At 34.0% G+C, this 12,904-nt stretch overlaps 1 protein-coding gene across 1 annotated transcript; it reads left to right on the top strand.

Moving 5' to 3' along the window:
* Positions 1 to 2,931: 2,931 nt before the first annotated feature.
* On the top strand, positions 2,932 to 12,128 carry XRCC1 (DNA repair protein XRCC1). The gene is made up of 8 exons (XM_088227884.1): positions 2,932 to 3,094; positions 3,285 to 3,482; positions 4,386 to 4,553; positions 5,266 to 5,455; positions 6,659 to 7,156; positions 9,900 to 10,101; positions 10,609 to 10,874; positions 11,128 to 12,128. Exons 1-8 carry the CDS (start codon positions 3,044 to 3,046, stop codon positions 11,832 to 11,834), a joined length of 2,280 nt encoding a protein of 759 aa, XP_088084010.1. The 5' UTR covers positions 2,932 to 3,043; the 3' UTR covers positions 11,835 to 12,128.
* Positions 12,129 to 12,904: the final 776 nt, after the last annotated feature.

The raw sequence follows: 12,904 nt of genomic DNA, 5'->3' as shown, positions 1-12,904 counted from the left end.
TGCTGCCTACTTTAATTCATTTTACATTAGCCACAGTTCTTCTTTTCTTAAATTATAAATTTCTCACATTATTCCGAATTATTAGGCCTAATGCTGGCCCTGGTTATATAAAGTTTATAATCGATATTGCAGGAGCCATTGCGTCTGCCGCCATGGAAACGGTGCCCCCATAGCGCGCGTATGGCGCCCATTCCATATCCTAATATTAAGAAACTATCAGATCTAAGGTAACTTCCCGCCCGCGCCTCCCCAATGCATTAAAGTCAAGCGTCGTCATCGAATCCCGATAATAATCACCCCCCATGAGTAAGTACTTCGTACGAAGATAACCATAGACTAAATTACAGACATGTGGGAAGGATTGACAAATTGAACAAATTCTTCTTTAATTTGACAGCCGCTCCCTTTGAGGTTTTAAAAAACGCAAATTAAAACTGTGGTGGAAATAAAAATAAAAAACATTTTCTTCCCCCATCTACGGCTACATAAAAAACTGCATATGTGGCCAGTCGCAGAGTTCATTTTTACTTAGTACTTTAAATATCAGTAGAAAGAAACTAAAAAAATACTTGAGTTTCAAACGTGCCAGGAACCGAATCCAGAAACTCCTTAATGGTAGTCAATGGCTGTATTTACCATGAGGCGGGCTTTTTAAAATCAGATTAGAGAAAAATAATAATGTTTTCTAGGGTTCATATCGAATAATCTAGCAGTATGCATAATTTACATTAACTTATAATTACATTATCAATGCTCACCACATTACGGTAAAATTCTTAAGATTTTTAAAGAAAATCGTCAAGTTTTGCTAATATGTAGTAGGTGTGTCTAAAAATTTTTACTTTACTACAGTTGTTTAAATATTTAGAAACCTAACTATTTCAAACAAAAAGATGGAGAAGGGGAAATATATTTATTTATTAAAAAACTATTTTAAATTTATCAAAGTGTAGAAATATAACTTGGAAAAAAAATGGGTAAATTAATTATTCTAAACGCCAAAATAATTTGTATCAGGATTAGTGTTTTTGAAAAAACTTTTATTAAGTGTCCTCTGGAATAGCTTTAATAATTAATATCATTGCAAAGTGATATTTGTATTGATACTCACATTAATTTGAAATACACACTCAAGAAAAATGCAGAAGAGGTGAAGTCATAAATTAATAGTAAATATAGATATCCTGGTTTACGAACCCATCATTTTATATTAGTTAAATGAATAATATATTTTTTGGAAATCCCTACTCAAATTGGTTTTGCTACTCACCGCTAGTTAGCGAAAAAGTACGTGTGTGTATGACTCCCAGCAATCATAAAAAAAGTCTCTGTACTTCGTTGTCTATGATACTGGCAACCACGACTAATGATGTGAATAATCGAGATATTTAGATAATCGAAATACAAGCATTTGAGACATGAAAATAATCGAATTAAAAAATCGAATCAATCGATTTTTTTACCGTGAAAAATAAGAAAATGGCCAAAAAAAAAAAACAACATTGTTAACTGTTGGGTGGGGGGATAAAAATACATCTGTAATAACAAAGTACTTCAAAATAATTATGAGAAAGTTCAGCCCTACGGAAAATTTGATATAAAACATGTTTTAATACGCACGGTAAAAATTAGAACAGTAAATTGTAAATTTCTTGAAAATGTATGAAAGAAAGTTCGCCAAAATCAACCAATAATACAGCGTTGTGATAGTATTTCGGCCTAGTGGTGTATTGGTCAGCGCGTTTGCCTACCACGCAAGAGGTCTTTGACATGGTTGATTTGAAATATATATTTATAAGGGTGTTTTCACACTAAAATATTTCATAGTCCCTGGACTGGTAACTGCAGCGTAAAACTAATCATCTGACCTTCATGTAACACAAAATGATCAAAATACGCTGCAATTGGTTTACCAATACAGTGCCCTATGCACCATTAGGTGTGGAAAGGGAATGATGATGACGACGATAGTTATCCTATTTCCGGGAAACAAACTAACAGACGTGAACTTAATACGTCACACGCAGAGTAATTTCAAAATAAAATCAAAATTAAAATCATAGTGCTGATGATACGACACACAAAAATGTTAAAAGTTGTGAATGTTTACTCACATGTCAGAATTCATATCTCAATTGTCTCGAAATGTCAAGTCCGAAATCATATTTCGATTGTCTCGAAATCTCAAGTCCGAAATCACATTTCGATTGTCTCTAAATCTCAAGTCCGAAATCTTATTTCGAGTGTTTTGAAATGTCAAGATCGAAATCACATTACGATTGTCTCGAAATCTCAAGACCGAAATCATATTTCGATTGTCTCGAAATGTCAAGATCGAAATCATATTTCGATTGTCTCAAAATCTCAAGTCCGAATTCATATCTCGATTGTCTCGGAAAACCATTTCGAATGAATTCACTCGAGATATCTCGATTATTTTTCCGATTAGTACGAGTGAACTCGATTAGTTGTAAAGCTAGGGTTTCCTAGGACAGCGGTGCCCGTATCTTAACGGCCGTAGTGAACGGTGATGCGGTGGACAGCCGTCGTAACGTCGACCAGAGAGGGGTTTCCTAGAGAAACGGTGTTAAATGGTGTTGATAACACCGTTTTCCTAGGAAACCACTCTCTAGGCACCGTTACGACGGCTGTCCACCGCATCACCGTTCACTACGTCGACCAGAGAGGGGTTTCCTAGAGAAACGGTGTTAAATGGTGTTGATAACACCGTTTTCCTAGGAAACCACTCTCTAGGCACCGTTACGACGGCTGTCCACCGCATCACCGTTCACTACGGCCGTTAAGATGCGGGCACCGCTGTCCTAGGAAACCCTAGCTTAAGCATTTCGAAATGTCTCGATCTTTTTAATAATCGAATATTTCGATTATTTTAATTCGATTCTTCCCACCATTAACCACGACGACCACGACACTTGACGTCTTGCATCTATGGTTTGATGTTTACAAAATTTTGAAAATGTGTTACTAAGGAAAATAATATTTTCTCTAAAATATTTTATTGAATCCTGTTAATTTTACAAGAATGCCAAAATTAAAGATAAGTTGTGTCGTGAGCTTTAGCAGTGAAGACTCGGTAATTGTAACACATGTTTTTTTTTCGGAAATGTTTACAATTTTACCGTGTTATGATTTTTCAGAGTACATTTTGATCGTATTTAAGTATAATTTTAATTATTTCCATGATTATTTGCTGTCAAATTTGTTAAGTTTTTATGGCAAGACGGTAAAGATTCGCTTATCTTATCGCCAATTATCTGTTTCAGAGTTACCCGGCTAGCAATTTACTGTCAAATGATATTGCGCACAGCAGATGGATTGGACAAAAAGGTGAAAATTCTAATTCGGTGGTTTTACAGTTAGAAAAATCAACTCAAATTACTTCCGTGTCGATTGGAACCTACCACTCTGCTCTTGTCGAAGTGTTAGTTGGCCGTTCCGAAGCGACTGGACAACCGTTTGAGGTATTTGAAAACCAATTTTACTAAATACCAAGCTAAAGAAAATTAAAAGATTAAAACAATTGTGAATATGGATGGTGTTGTTCTTGATTGCAAAGCCGTTTAACAAAAGCAGTATTTCTTCTCGATATTTCAGACCCCATTGTAGTATTCCATCGTCTGGGTTGATATTTTTGCTATGCTTATGATGTTATTCATTTTTGCAATGTAGTCAGAAACAGGTAATAAATAAACATTATAACAAGTTAGAAAAAAGCTGTGTTAAATTAATCAAGATTTGAAAAATTATCATTGTTCATCACTGTGAATGAAATTGTAATTTTTTCAATCCCAACATTTTGGAGCGCATAAAATTATATGTACCGAGCAACTATTTAAGAGCTAGGCAACACGGACCATTTGTTCTTCCTGAATGCAGGACAAATTTACCGTTGATGATGCCTGCGGGGAGAATGATTGGTCTATTGAACGGCCTACCAAGAGAGGTGCATCTTTTCCATGCTGTGATTAGCAGTTTTAGACTCTTTTTATCTGACTATGTATCATAATGTGTATTAGTGACTTATTCGTCTTTGTTTACTTATGGACTATATGTTGGACCTTAATATTCTTTTGTACATTTTTAAAAAATATGTATTTGTAATTACTTAATAATATAATTTATCTACATTGTAATTGGCAGTAGTGCTGTATTTTACATTTAAATAAATAAATGAACATACTCTAATATATAATGACACAGGTGGTGTTTTTGTATATAAGTAAAAATAAATAACTGAGTTTAGATCACAAAAAATGTTATGTTTTTTTTTTCATTAAAAAGATTGGTACCAAACACGTCATTACCTAATGAATACTTAACTGTTTGATTTATTTGTTTATATAAAGTTGATGTTCTTTTTTTAGGTTTTAATATGTGCCAGTTCATTTATGAACCCATCGGACTCGCGCAACTCGGAGAACATATCACGCGTGAGGACATTTAGTAAAGATCAGATGGTACCCGGAGTTCAGGTCAAGAAATGGGATCGAATTAGAATTGTGTGCACGCAACCTTTTAACAAACATGTACAGGTAATTCATTCCTACGATTTAAAAATTTGCTTTAATGGCGGCCTCTAATGTGTTGTACTTCATCACTGTAATTTGGCCTCCATGGGTGCAATTATGAATCTTCTCTATCCCCTAGAAAGTGGTCAATTTGGGGATATTTATTTTTTCCATGCGTCTTATTTTTGCTTCATGTATGTCCACACTGATGATTAAACGTCAAAAAACATGAACACGTGAAGTCAAACATGATGATTTTCATTAAGAACATTATTGCGACCTTAATTAGGTGGAATTGCATTACCCAAAACACTTAATTAGGTTTAATTGTATTACCCAAAACACTTAATTAGGTTGAATTGACCAAACTGTATTAGTTTTATTTCTGTTTTGACGTTTAATCATCCATTTGACGTTTAATGACCATTATATGAAGCAAAGTGTCGTAGAGAAGATCCAGAAAAGCACTACTGACCTGAATATGTTTATCGGTGTGATCATACCTTATCTGTACCTGATTTGGGCTATTGGGCATTGCATTAGAACACCAACTGCAGCGTATCTCGAACATGTATGTAAGTTCATCAGTGTGATCAACCTGAATTTTTGGTAACACGATGATATTTATGACTTGTATGGTGGTTGGCACATTCTCGCATCACGCAAGGTCTAATTTAAATATTTATTTATAAATATCGTAATATCTAACTAAATATATAGATTTTTTCAATTACAGTTTGGACTTTCTTTTATTGAAATTTACAACACTGAGAGTTCAACTTCTAATGCATCCGGTGAACCCCAGAACTCTTCGCAGACCTCCATGCTGGGAAGGTTTAAACTGAGAGACCTGTCTTCAGATGAAGAGGATTCAAAGCCCGGAGAACTGTTTGCAAGATTCAAACAAAAAGGATTAATCTCTACTGGTAGTCCTATGCTCATCTAAAATAAATAAAACACTTAAATTATTCAACAATATTTTGAGTTTGTCCAAATTTGATAAATCCACCTGGTCCATGAAGAAGTATAGAAATTGAAAAAATAAGATTTTCAGGCGTTGCCTAGTATGTAGGTAAAATAATTAAATTAGATGAATCTCACCCGCATAAATAAAGGTTTCAGCTCTTTAACTTCACAAACATAGACAGATGAAAGAATTGAAGAAATATAGATGTTCAAATATGAGCAGAATGGTGAATGTTACACAGTGTGTAAAGTGGCCACTTAAACTAGCCATTGACAGGTCATAAGCCCTGTAGATGCCTAGACTTCTATATAACCTTCTCTTAGATGTTCTTCATCTCTGTTGTAATATGTTAACTTAAATTATTGATTATAAATGGTATCATATAAATCAAATATCAAACCTGAGTATTCAGTGCTTCTTTGTGATCTGATCTGATCTGCTAACTAGCATAAATTTGATCCATGCATATTTATTATTTCCCCGCAGTATTATAAAATAGTCGCCATTGTCGCGTTTACAGTGTCTTCCGTATTTACACTTTACCGGCTCAAAAACCACATCCATACTCGTAAGTAACTAAACCAAACTGTCTAGCGGTGAATGAGATTGCTAAATAAACAGGTCAACTCTGCAGTTTTCTGTTATTTACTACTTCCTATTATTTTAGAAACATCCCTAGTCAACAACATTTTGAGTATGTCCAAATTTTCGTAGACAAGGCTGGATTTCACTCCCCAGGGACATTTTTGAGAAGGAAATATGGAAGTCTAGGCGTTTACAGAGCTCATGATCTGTCGTTGGCTGGTTTTTGTGGTTGCTGTGCATTCTGTTACATTCACCATTCTGCCTATGTTTAAACATCCACATTTCCTCAACTCTTCCATTTGTTAATGGGGATGTTTAAACACAGTGTGTAAAGTCTCCTCTTTAACCAGCCGATTACAGGTTGTGAGTCCTGTAAATGCCTATACTTCCATATTCCTCTCTAAAATGTTTTTCTCTCGGTTGCAGTGAATTTCAACACCCCTAGTATAATAAAAATAATAATATTGCAAATGTACAGCCCTGCCATATTCAAGTGTACATATTCAGTATTATCATTGTAGTCTGTCTATACGACTTGTTCATTATTATAACGCTGCATTAAATATAATGTTTTTAGATGCTCAGATACGTAAAGCAAGTTCTCCTCTTAATCTGGATTCCGATAAAAAAGATTCAAACCTGTTAGTCAAAGCGTCCAGACCGCAGAAAGCTAGCAAAATGAATGACACGAGATCTAATAATGACGATACTTTATCGCGTCGCAGAGATGAATTGTTCTACAATGACGAAGATGATGAGAAGAATGATAAAATAGACCGGGTAATGAAACGAGATAGAGATGACAAAGCGAAAGAAATCGAAAACAAAAGGGTCAACAGCGAGAAAAAACCGAAACGGGATTCTGAAGATTCAGATAGAAGTCGGGATATCAAGGCGTCTCCGAAAAAGCATAATCTTTTTGAATCCGACGAAAATGAAAGTATACCAAAAGATCGGTATAGTACTGGAAGTAGGGATAGTTCCAGGTCTTCAAAGACAGAATATGACCAAAGCAACAGGAATAAAGAGCACAAGAAGCGCCACAGATCTCCAGATAACCGAGGAAATACTTCTGGTAATAACTTAATAATCATGTTATTTTTTATTTTGATGTCTCATTTAAATATATATTTTATGTGCCTTTTGTTATTTTTTTTCTTCTTCCTGCACCATATCAGGTTCCCCGATATTGGTGATTATTCTCTTTTGAGAGTAATCCTGTGCCAACCGGAGCAGCTTCTCAACCTCACGTACTCTCTTCCAGTCACAGATGTTCCTTATCGACGTGCTTAAAAACATGCTAATCATTTGAGCCATCACAATGAACAATAATGAACGTGCTTTAGTTATCGCAGTCATAAGTCAACGTGTGTGTAATCTCTAAGTCAACGCTCATGTCGGTTTGTTTTTTATTTTCCTCGTAAATAAATACAGTTCATTGGCGAAAAATCGACATTTACCATAAAAAATAATACAATATATTGCATTTGCAAAAAAGGACGGAGTAACTTACACAAAAAGGTGAAAATTAAATTACAATTACTTTGACTTTGAATTGACATTTAGCTTGTCAACCACCGGCTGAATGCAATAAATAACATGATAAATAGTAAATAACTTAATAAAAATAACAGTTTTGGAATATTTTCCATATTTACACTTGTGAAATTCAAATATGTGATTGCGCAGCGAAATGTAAATATTTTGTCATTTAATGTTAGGCATTCACGGATGTTCCATTGCGATCACGAATATGATAAACAATCATGGTGAGAAATTGTTATTACGTCGCTTATTAGCATGTCGATAGTTATTTGTGATTGAGCTACAGCCAGGACATCTGTCACCTTCCAACTCCACGCTTTTCTTCGATCTTCCCCTTTATAATCAGCTGTAGAAGCGCATATTTGCTTTCGCGCATGTTGTGCCCCTGATATGCAAGTTTTTTCTTTATTGAGGACAGTAGTACTCTTTCCGCACTCGTTCGCCTCGACATCTCAACGGGATTCTCTGCATTTTCTGGTGAAGCCACATTTCAAAAGCCTCTAATCAGTTAACGGGGCTCACCTTATGGGTCCATGTTTCAGTCCCGTAGAGCAGTATTGACCACACATAGCACTTGATCATTCTCTGTTCTAGTTTTAAATTAAGACTATCATTGCAGAATAATGATTTCATGACATTGAATGCAGATTGTGCTTTCTCTATTCTGCATCTAATTTCCCTAACTGGGTCGAGGTCGGAAGGAATTTTTCTTTAAATGAAGGAAAAAAAGTGAAGACTTTCTCGACGTTCCTTGATTTTCTATCCACATTTTTGCAATCTGAAGAGACATTCTATAAATTCTAAGTCTTTCACTTTTAAAATAATTATCCGGCTCTGTATAGATAACTAACTACATATTTATTTTGAATACCAAATGTCTTAATTTGTGATAAAATCTTTTAGAGATACTGATTTTTTTTTTGTTGAAATGGTCACCTAATTTCTAATACATATGTACATATGTGCGTATGTGTTAATTTGTACACTAATTAATTAATTCTTTTTAGCAAATATTTTTTTAATTTTTTTTATTTATTTAACTTTTTGTACATAATGTTATTTGTACATTGGCGGGCTTATTGCCAAATGGCAATTTCTTCCGACCAACCAATAAAATAAAAGTTTTATTTTTATTATTCAAGTTACAGAACATATTCAATAGAAAAAAAAGATTAAAAAGTTAAAAATATATAAAAATAGAAATAAACATATTTGTTTCTAAATTACCTTAAATCAAAACTATTACTCAATGGGAAAAAGGAAAAAAGAGGAAAGAGGAAAAAGGAAAGGAGGAGAGATTAAGGAAGAGAAAGGAGATGTTTCTTCAGACGTGATTTAAACAGAGATAATGTAGTAACATCTTTGATGGTGGATGGGAGATGATTCCACAGTCGAGCCGCATGGACACTATATGAGTTAGAGAAGAAAGAGGAATTGTGGATGGGTATTAAGAGAGTGCCTTGAGAATTAGAACGAAGAGGTAAACCATGAACTGATAAGCGTTTTCACGCAGGTATATAGGAGCGTTAGGACTATGAAGTACATTGAACAGAAGTGAGAGGGAGTGATAGTCTCTCCGCTGTCTTATTTTTAGCCATTTCAATTGCCTACGATAATCAGAAATGTGGTCATATTTCCTAAGACCAAAAATGTACCTTATGCATGTATTCTGAAGTCGTTCAAGTTTATCGAGTTGCTCACAGCTTAAATCAGTCATGGAAACATCAGCGTAATCTAGAATGGGTAGTAGTAATGCTTGTACAAGGGTGCATTTAGTATTAATGGGTAAGAATTTTTGCAACCTACTAAGTGAGTGTAAACTGAAAATTATTTTTATCTTAATTCATGAGTATGAGCTCGCCAGCAGAGATGTTCATCCATTTGTACTCCTAGATTTTTTACGGATTTTCCGTATTGAATATTGGTACCATTGACAATAAGAGGATTATGTGAAGGTATGTCTAGCTTACTAAGCAATCTTTGACTACCCGCAAACATAATTTGTGTTTTAGATGGGTTTATTAGTAAACCATACTCTTTTGTCCATGTTACGATATTGTCTGCTTTATTAGTAGAACATTTAGAAGCGTTTTTAGAAAGACCCAAGCGATATTACCATTAAATGTTTTTCAGGATCATATTTTTGCTATGGCATTTTGCAATAATTGTTTGAAAAAGTGAATCTGAAAAAAATTACATTCATTTGCATACTAAAAAAAACACAAATTTGTTTTTTTCCGAGTTGACCATAATCTTTTTTATCTCTATTTCAGCTAAAAAGCAACGCCATTCAGACCCTGATAATCCCGTTTCTAAAGAACTGGTGGCTATGCCGAAAGGTCCCATGTGCTTAAAAGGTGTTGTGTTTGTTCTCAGTGGGTATGTCAACCCTAAAAGAAGCACTCTTAGAGACATTGCCTTGTCTTTAGGAGCCCGATATAGCCCGGATTGGGGGCCAAACTGTACCCATCTTGTGTAAGTTCTTACTTTTTTTAGATAAACATTTTTTCATAAGATTCAAATTACAAATAAACATACATATTTACGATAAAGGAGAAATAGTTGTTTGGATTGACGGCTTTTATCTATCCAGTCATTTTTTACTCTAAATATCACTTTCTACTTTTCCTTGTCCAATAATATTTTGTAATTACATTATTCATCAGCATTAACACTTCAATTGCAGCGTACCTGGATAATTTTTGTAACATGGAAGGTAGCTTTGAGTGCAAATCTATTACCAATTAAATATATACATTGTAAAACTATTATTAAAACCAGTATTGTATGGCCACCTTCCCAGTAATCGAACCTTGGACCTCAAGCAAGGTAGACAAATGCACCGACCAACGCACTCCAAGGCGGACTAATCTCCACTCTCTTGCTTTTTCAGGAGTTTTACCTGAGAGTAAACATTGAATCGAAAACACTCGTCACAACTTCCGAAATGGATGAACATTAATTTGTTTTTATTTTTGTTAGATGTGCATTTGCCAATACACCGAAACATGACCAAGTGCGGAAATCTGGCACCCAAGCTGGAATAGTTAGTGGACAGTGGATTGAGGATTGCAAATTAGAACAGGCTTGTCTTCCTTGGAAGTGGTACGCTTTGGATGCTCAACACAAGATTGCCCGACCCAAGGATACACTACCTAAACTGATGGACGCTCAGGAGAGTAAAGGAGACTTAAATGATGCAAAAAAAAATCGCCAAATAGACAACTCTAAAGCCTCTACCAGCCAAAGTATAATTTATTTTTTTAACTGAACATTTTTACTTGTATAATGCCAGTACTTATTTTACATTACGATGTCAACAATCAGTGCAGAAAACTACCTTAATTGAAAGAAATAAGCTAGTTGTCGGATCAATGCTAATTGACTTTTTTGTTATTATCTTCTTATTTATTAATTTCCAGTTTTCGGGTAATTTAACTGAAATAATGTACAAAGTTTAATAATATTTCATAAAAATATTAAACATGAATTTTTCAACAGTTTCAGATGACGAAATGGACACTGATGAAGAAATAGAAAAAGTAAAAAGACAAAATGAATTGAAGAAAGCAAAAGAAAATGAATCGCCAAAAGTTAAAGCAAACAAGGCAGAAACATCACAGAAGGAATCAAAAAACAATTCTAAAACATCTAAAAATGTGTATTACGATTCTGATTCATCTACAGACATTGATGAGGGTTGGACTGAAAAATGCAATACTAAAACTTCAGATAGTGAGATATCCACTAAAACTGAACAGAGTTCAGAAAATTTTAACAGCAATACTGTTTCATCAAATGATAAAAATGTTAACAAACATCAAAATGAAAACTCTCCAAATGCTACAACAACAAAATTTACAAGTGATGAAGTTAAAGACCATAAGAGTGAAGAGCCTTTCGATGATTTGATACTAAAGGACGCATTACCCGATTTGTTCTCTGGAATTAAATTCTACATTGATCCTAATTTGACTGAAGCCCAATATGATATTGATGAAGTTAAAAGGTACGTGTTGGCTTACAAGGGTGAAGTGTTGAATGCCTGGCCCAATAAGGCAGTAGATGTTGCGGTGACAACTGAGAAATGGGCAGAGGAGTTGAGGAATGGTAAGGCCAAGAAATGCCAGTTCATGCGGCCAGAATGGGTTTGGAAATGCAATGACACAAGAGAACTCTTTGCTTTTGAGAATTATATAATTGCATGAAGACATTATGTTATTTAGATGTTACGCTGTTTTTACCAAGGTTAGAAGACATTTTGAATCAGCTTTATCCCGAAAGTGATTTTAATATCCAAACATTGAAAAAATATCGAAGAATATCATTTGTGATTTACTAATAATTTTACTGTCAAAACCTGAACAAAAACAATATACCCTGTTTTCTGATTTGTGTTATATTGATTGTTTATTATCATTTTGGGAAATGATTTAACCGTTATAATGTTTTTGTATGTGTAAAATTATTTACTGTTCAAAATAAACTTTTGATTTTATAAATTTTGGAGTTTTTTTTATAGGAAGTTAAAACATTATGACAATCTATATATTATTACTCTCGAAATGATTGATTGCATCTGTCCTGTACAGGCTTATTTGGCCCGCTGGTGAATATTTTTTTATATATGTATTTTCGAAGCCAGAAGTTTTGTAAGTGAGTTAAAAGTTTGTAATTTTAGTTCATATATTAGATAAAATTTTGGTTTAACGTTTCACAAATTGGCTGCTAGGTGGCAGGATATTTTAATGTTTTTATTTTGCTTATAAAATAATATCTAAATCTTTATAAGTATATACATAAGACTTGGTTTGCGGTGAATTATAATAATAATAGACAGGCACAAAAAGTAACTTATATCACATTTAATTTTTGTCTTCTCACTAGGAATGTGATTAAAGCGTCTTAACTACTTCAATGCGGAGGCCTCCGGGATATTTAACATATTATAACTGTGTGGTTTTTGAAGCGTTATTCTGAGTGACAGATTATTCTTTTTTTTTTTTTTTTAATAAATATTTGTGTTCTAAGCGATATTCTTATTTACAGATTATTATTTTTTTAATAAATATTTGTGTTCTAAGCGATATTCTTAGTGACAGATTATTATTATTATTATTATTTTAATATTTGTGTTCTTATGATTTACCCGAACTATTTATTTATTAGAAAATGAGAACCAAGTTGTGGTAGAGTGTGGTGCGATGCTCTGACCTTTGATCTCTGGGTCCGCGACACTAGTTACGGGACCACACCCCCGGTTTATTTTTATATTTAG

Source organism: Micrasema longulum, unplaced genomic scaffold (assembly GCF_059751315.1).
Source record: "Micrasema longulum isolate JH-2025_06_02 unplaced genomic scaffold, ASM5975131v1 h1tg000548l, whole genome shotgun sequence".
In the NCBI taxonomy this organism is placed as follows: Eukaryota; Metazoa; Arthropoda; class Insecta; order Trichoptera; family Brachycentridae; genus Micrasema; species Micrasema longulum.
The sequence above is the reverse complement of the archived record's forward strand: the minus strand, read 5'-3'. Positions and strand labels throughout refer to the sequence as shown.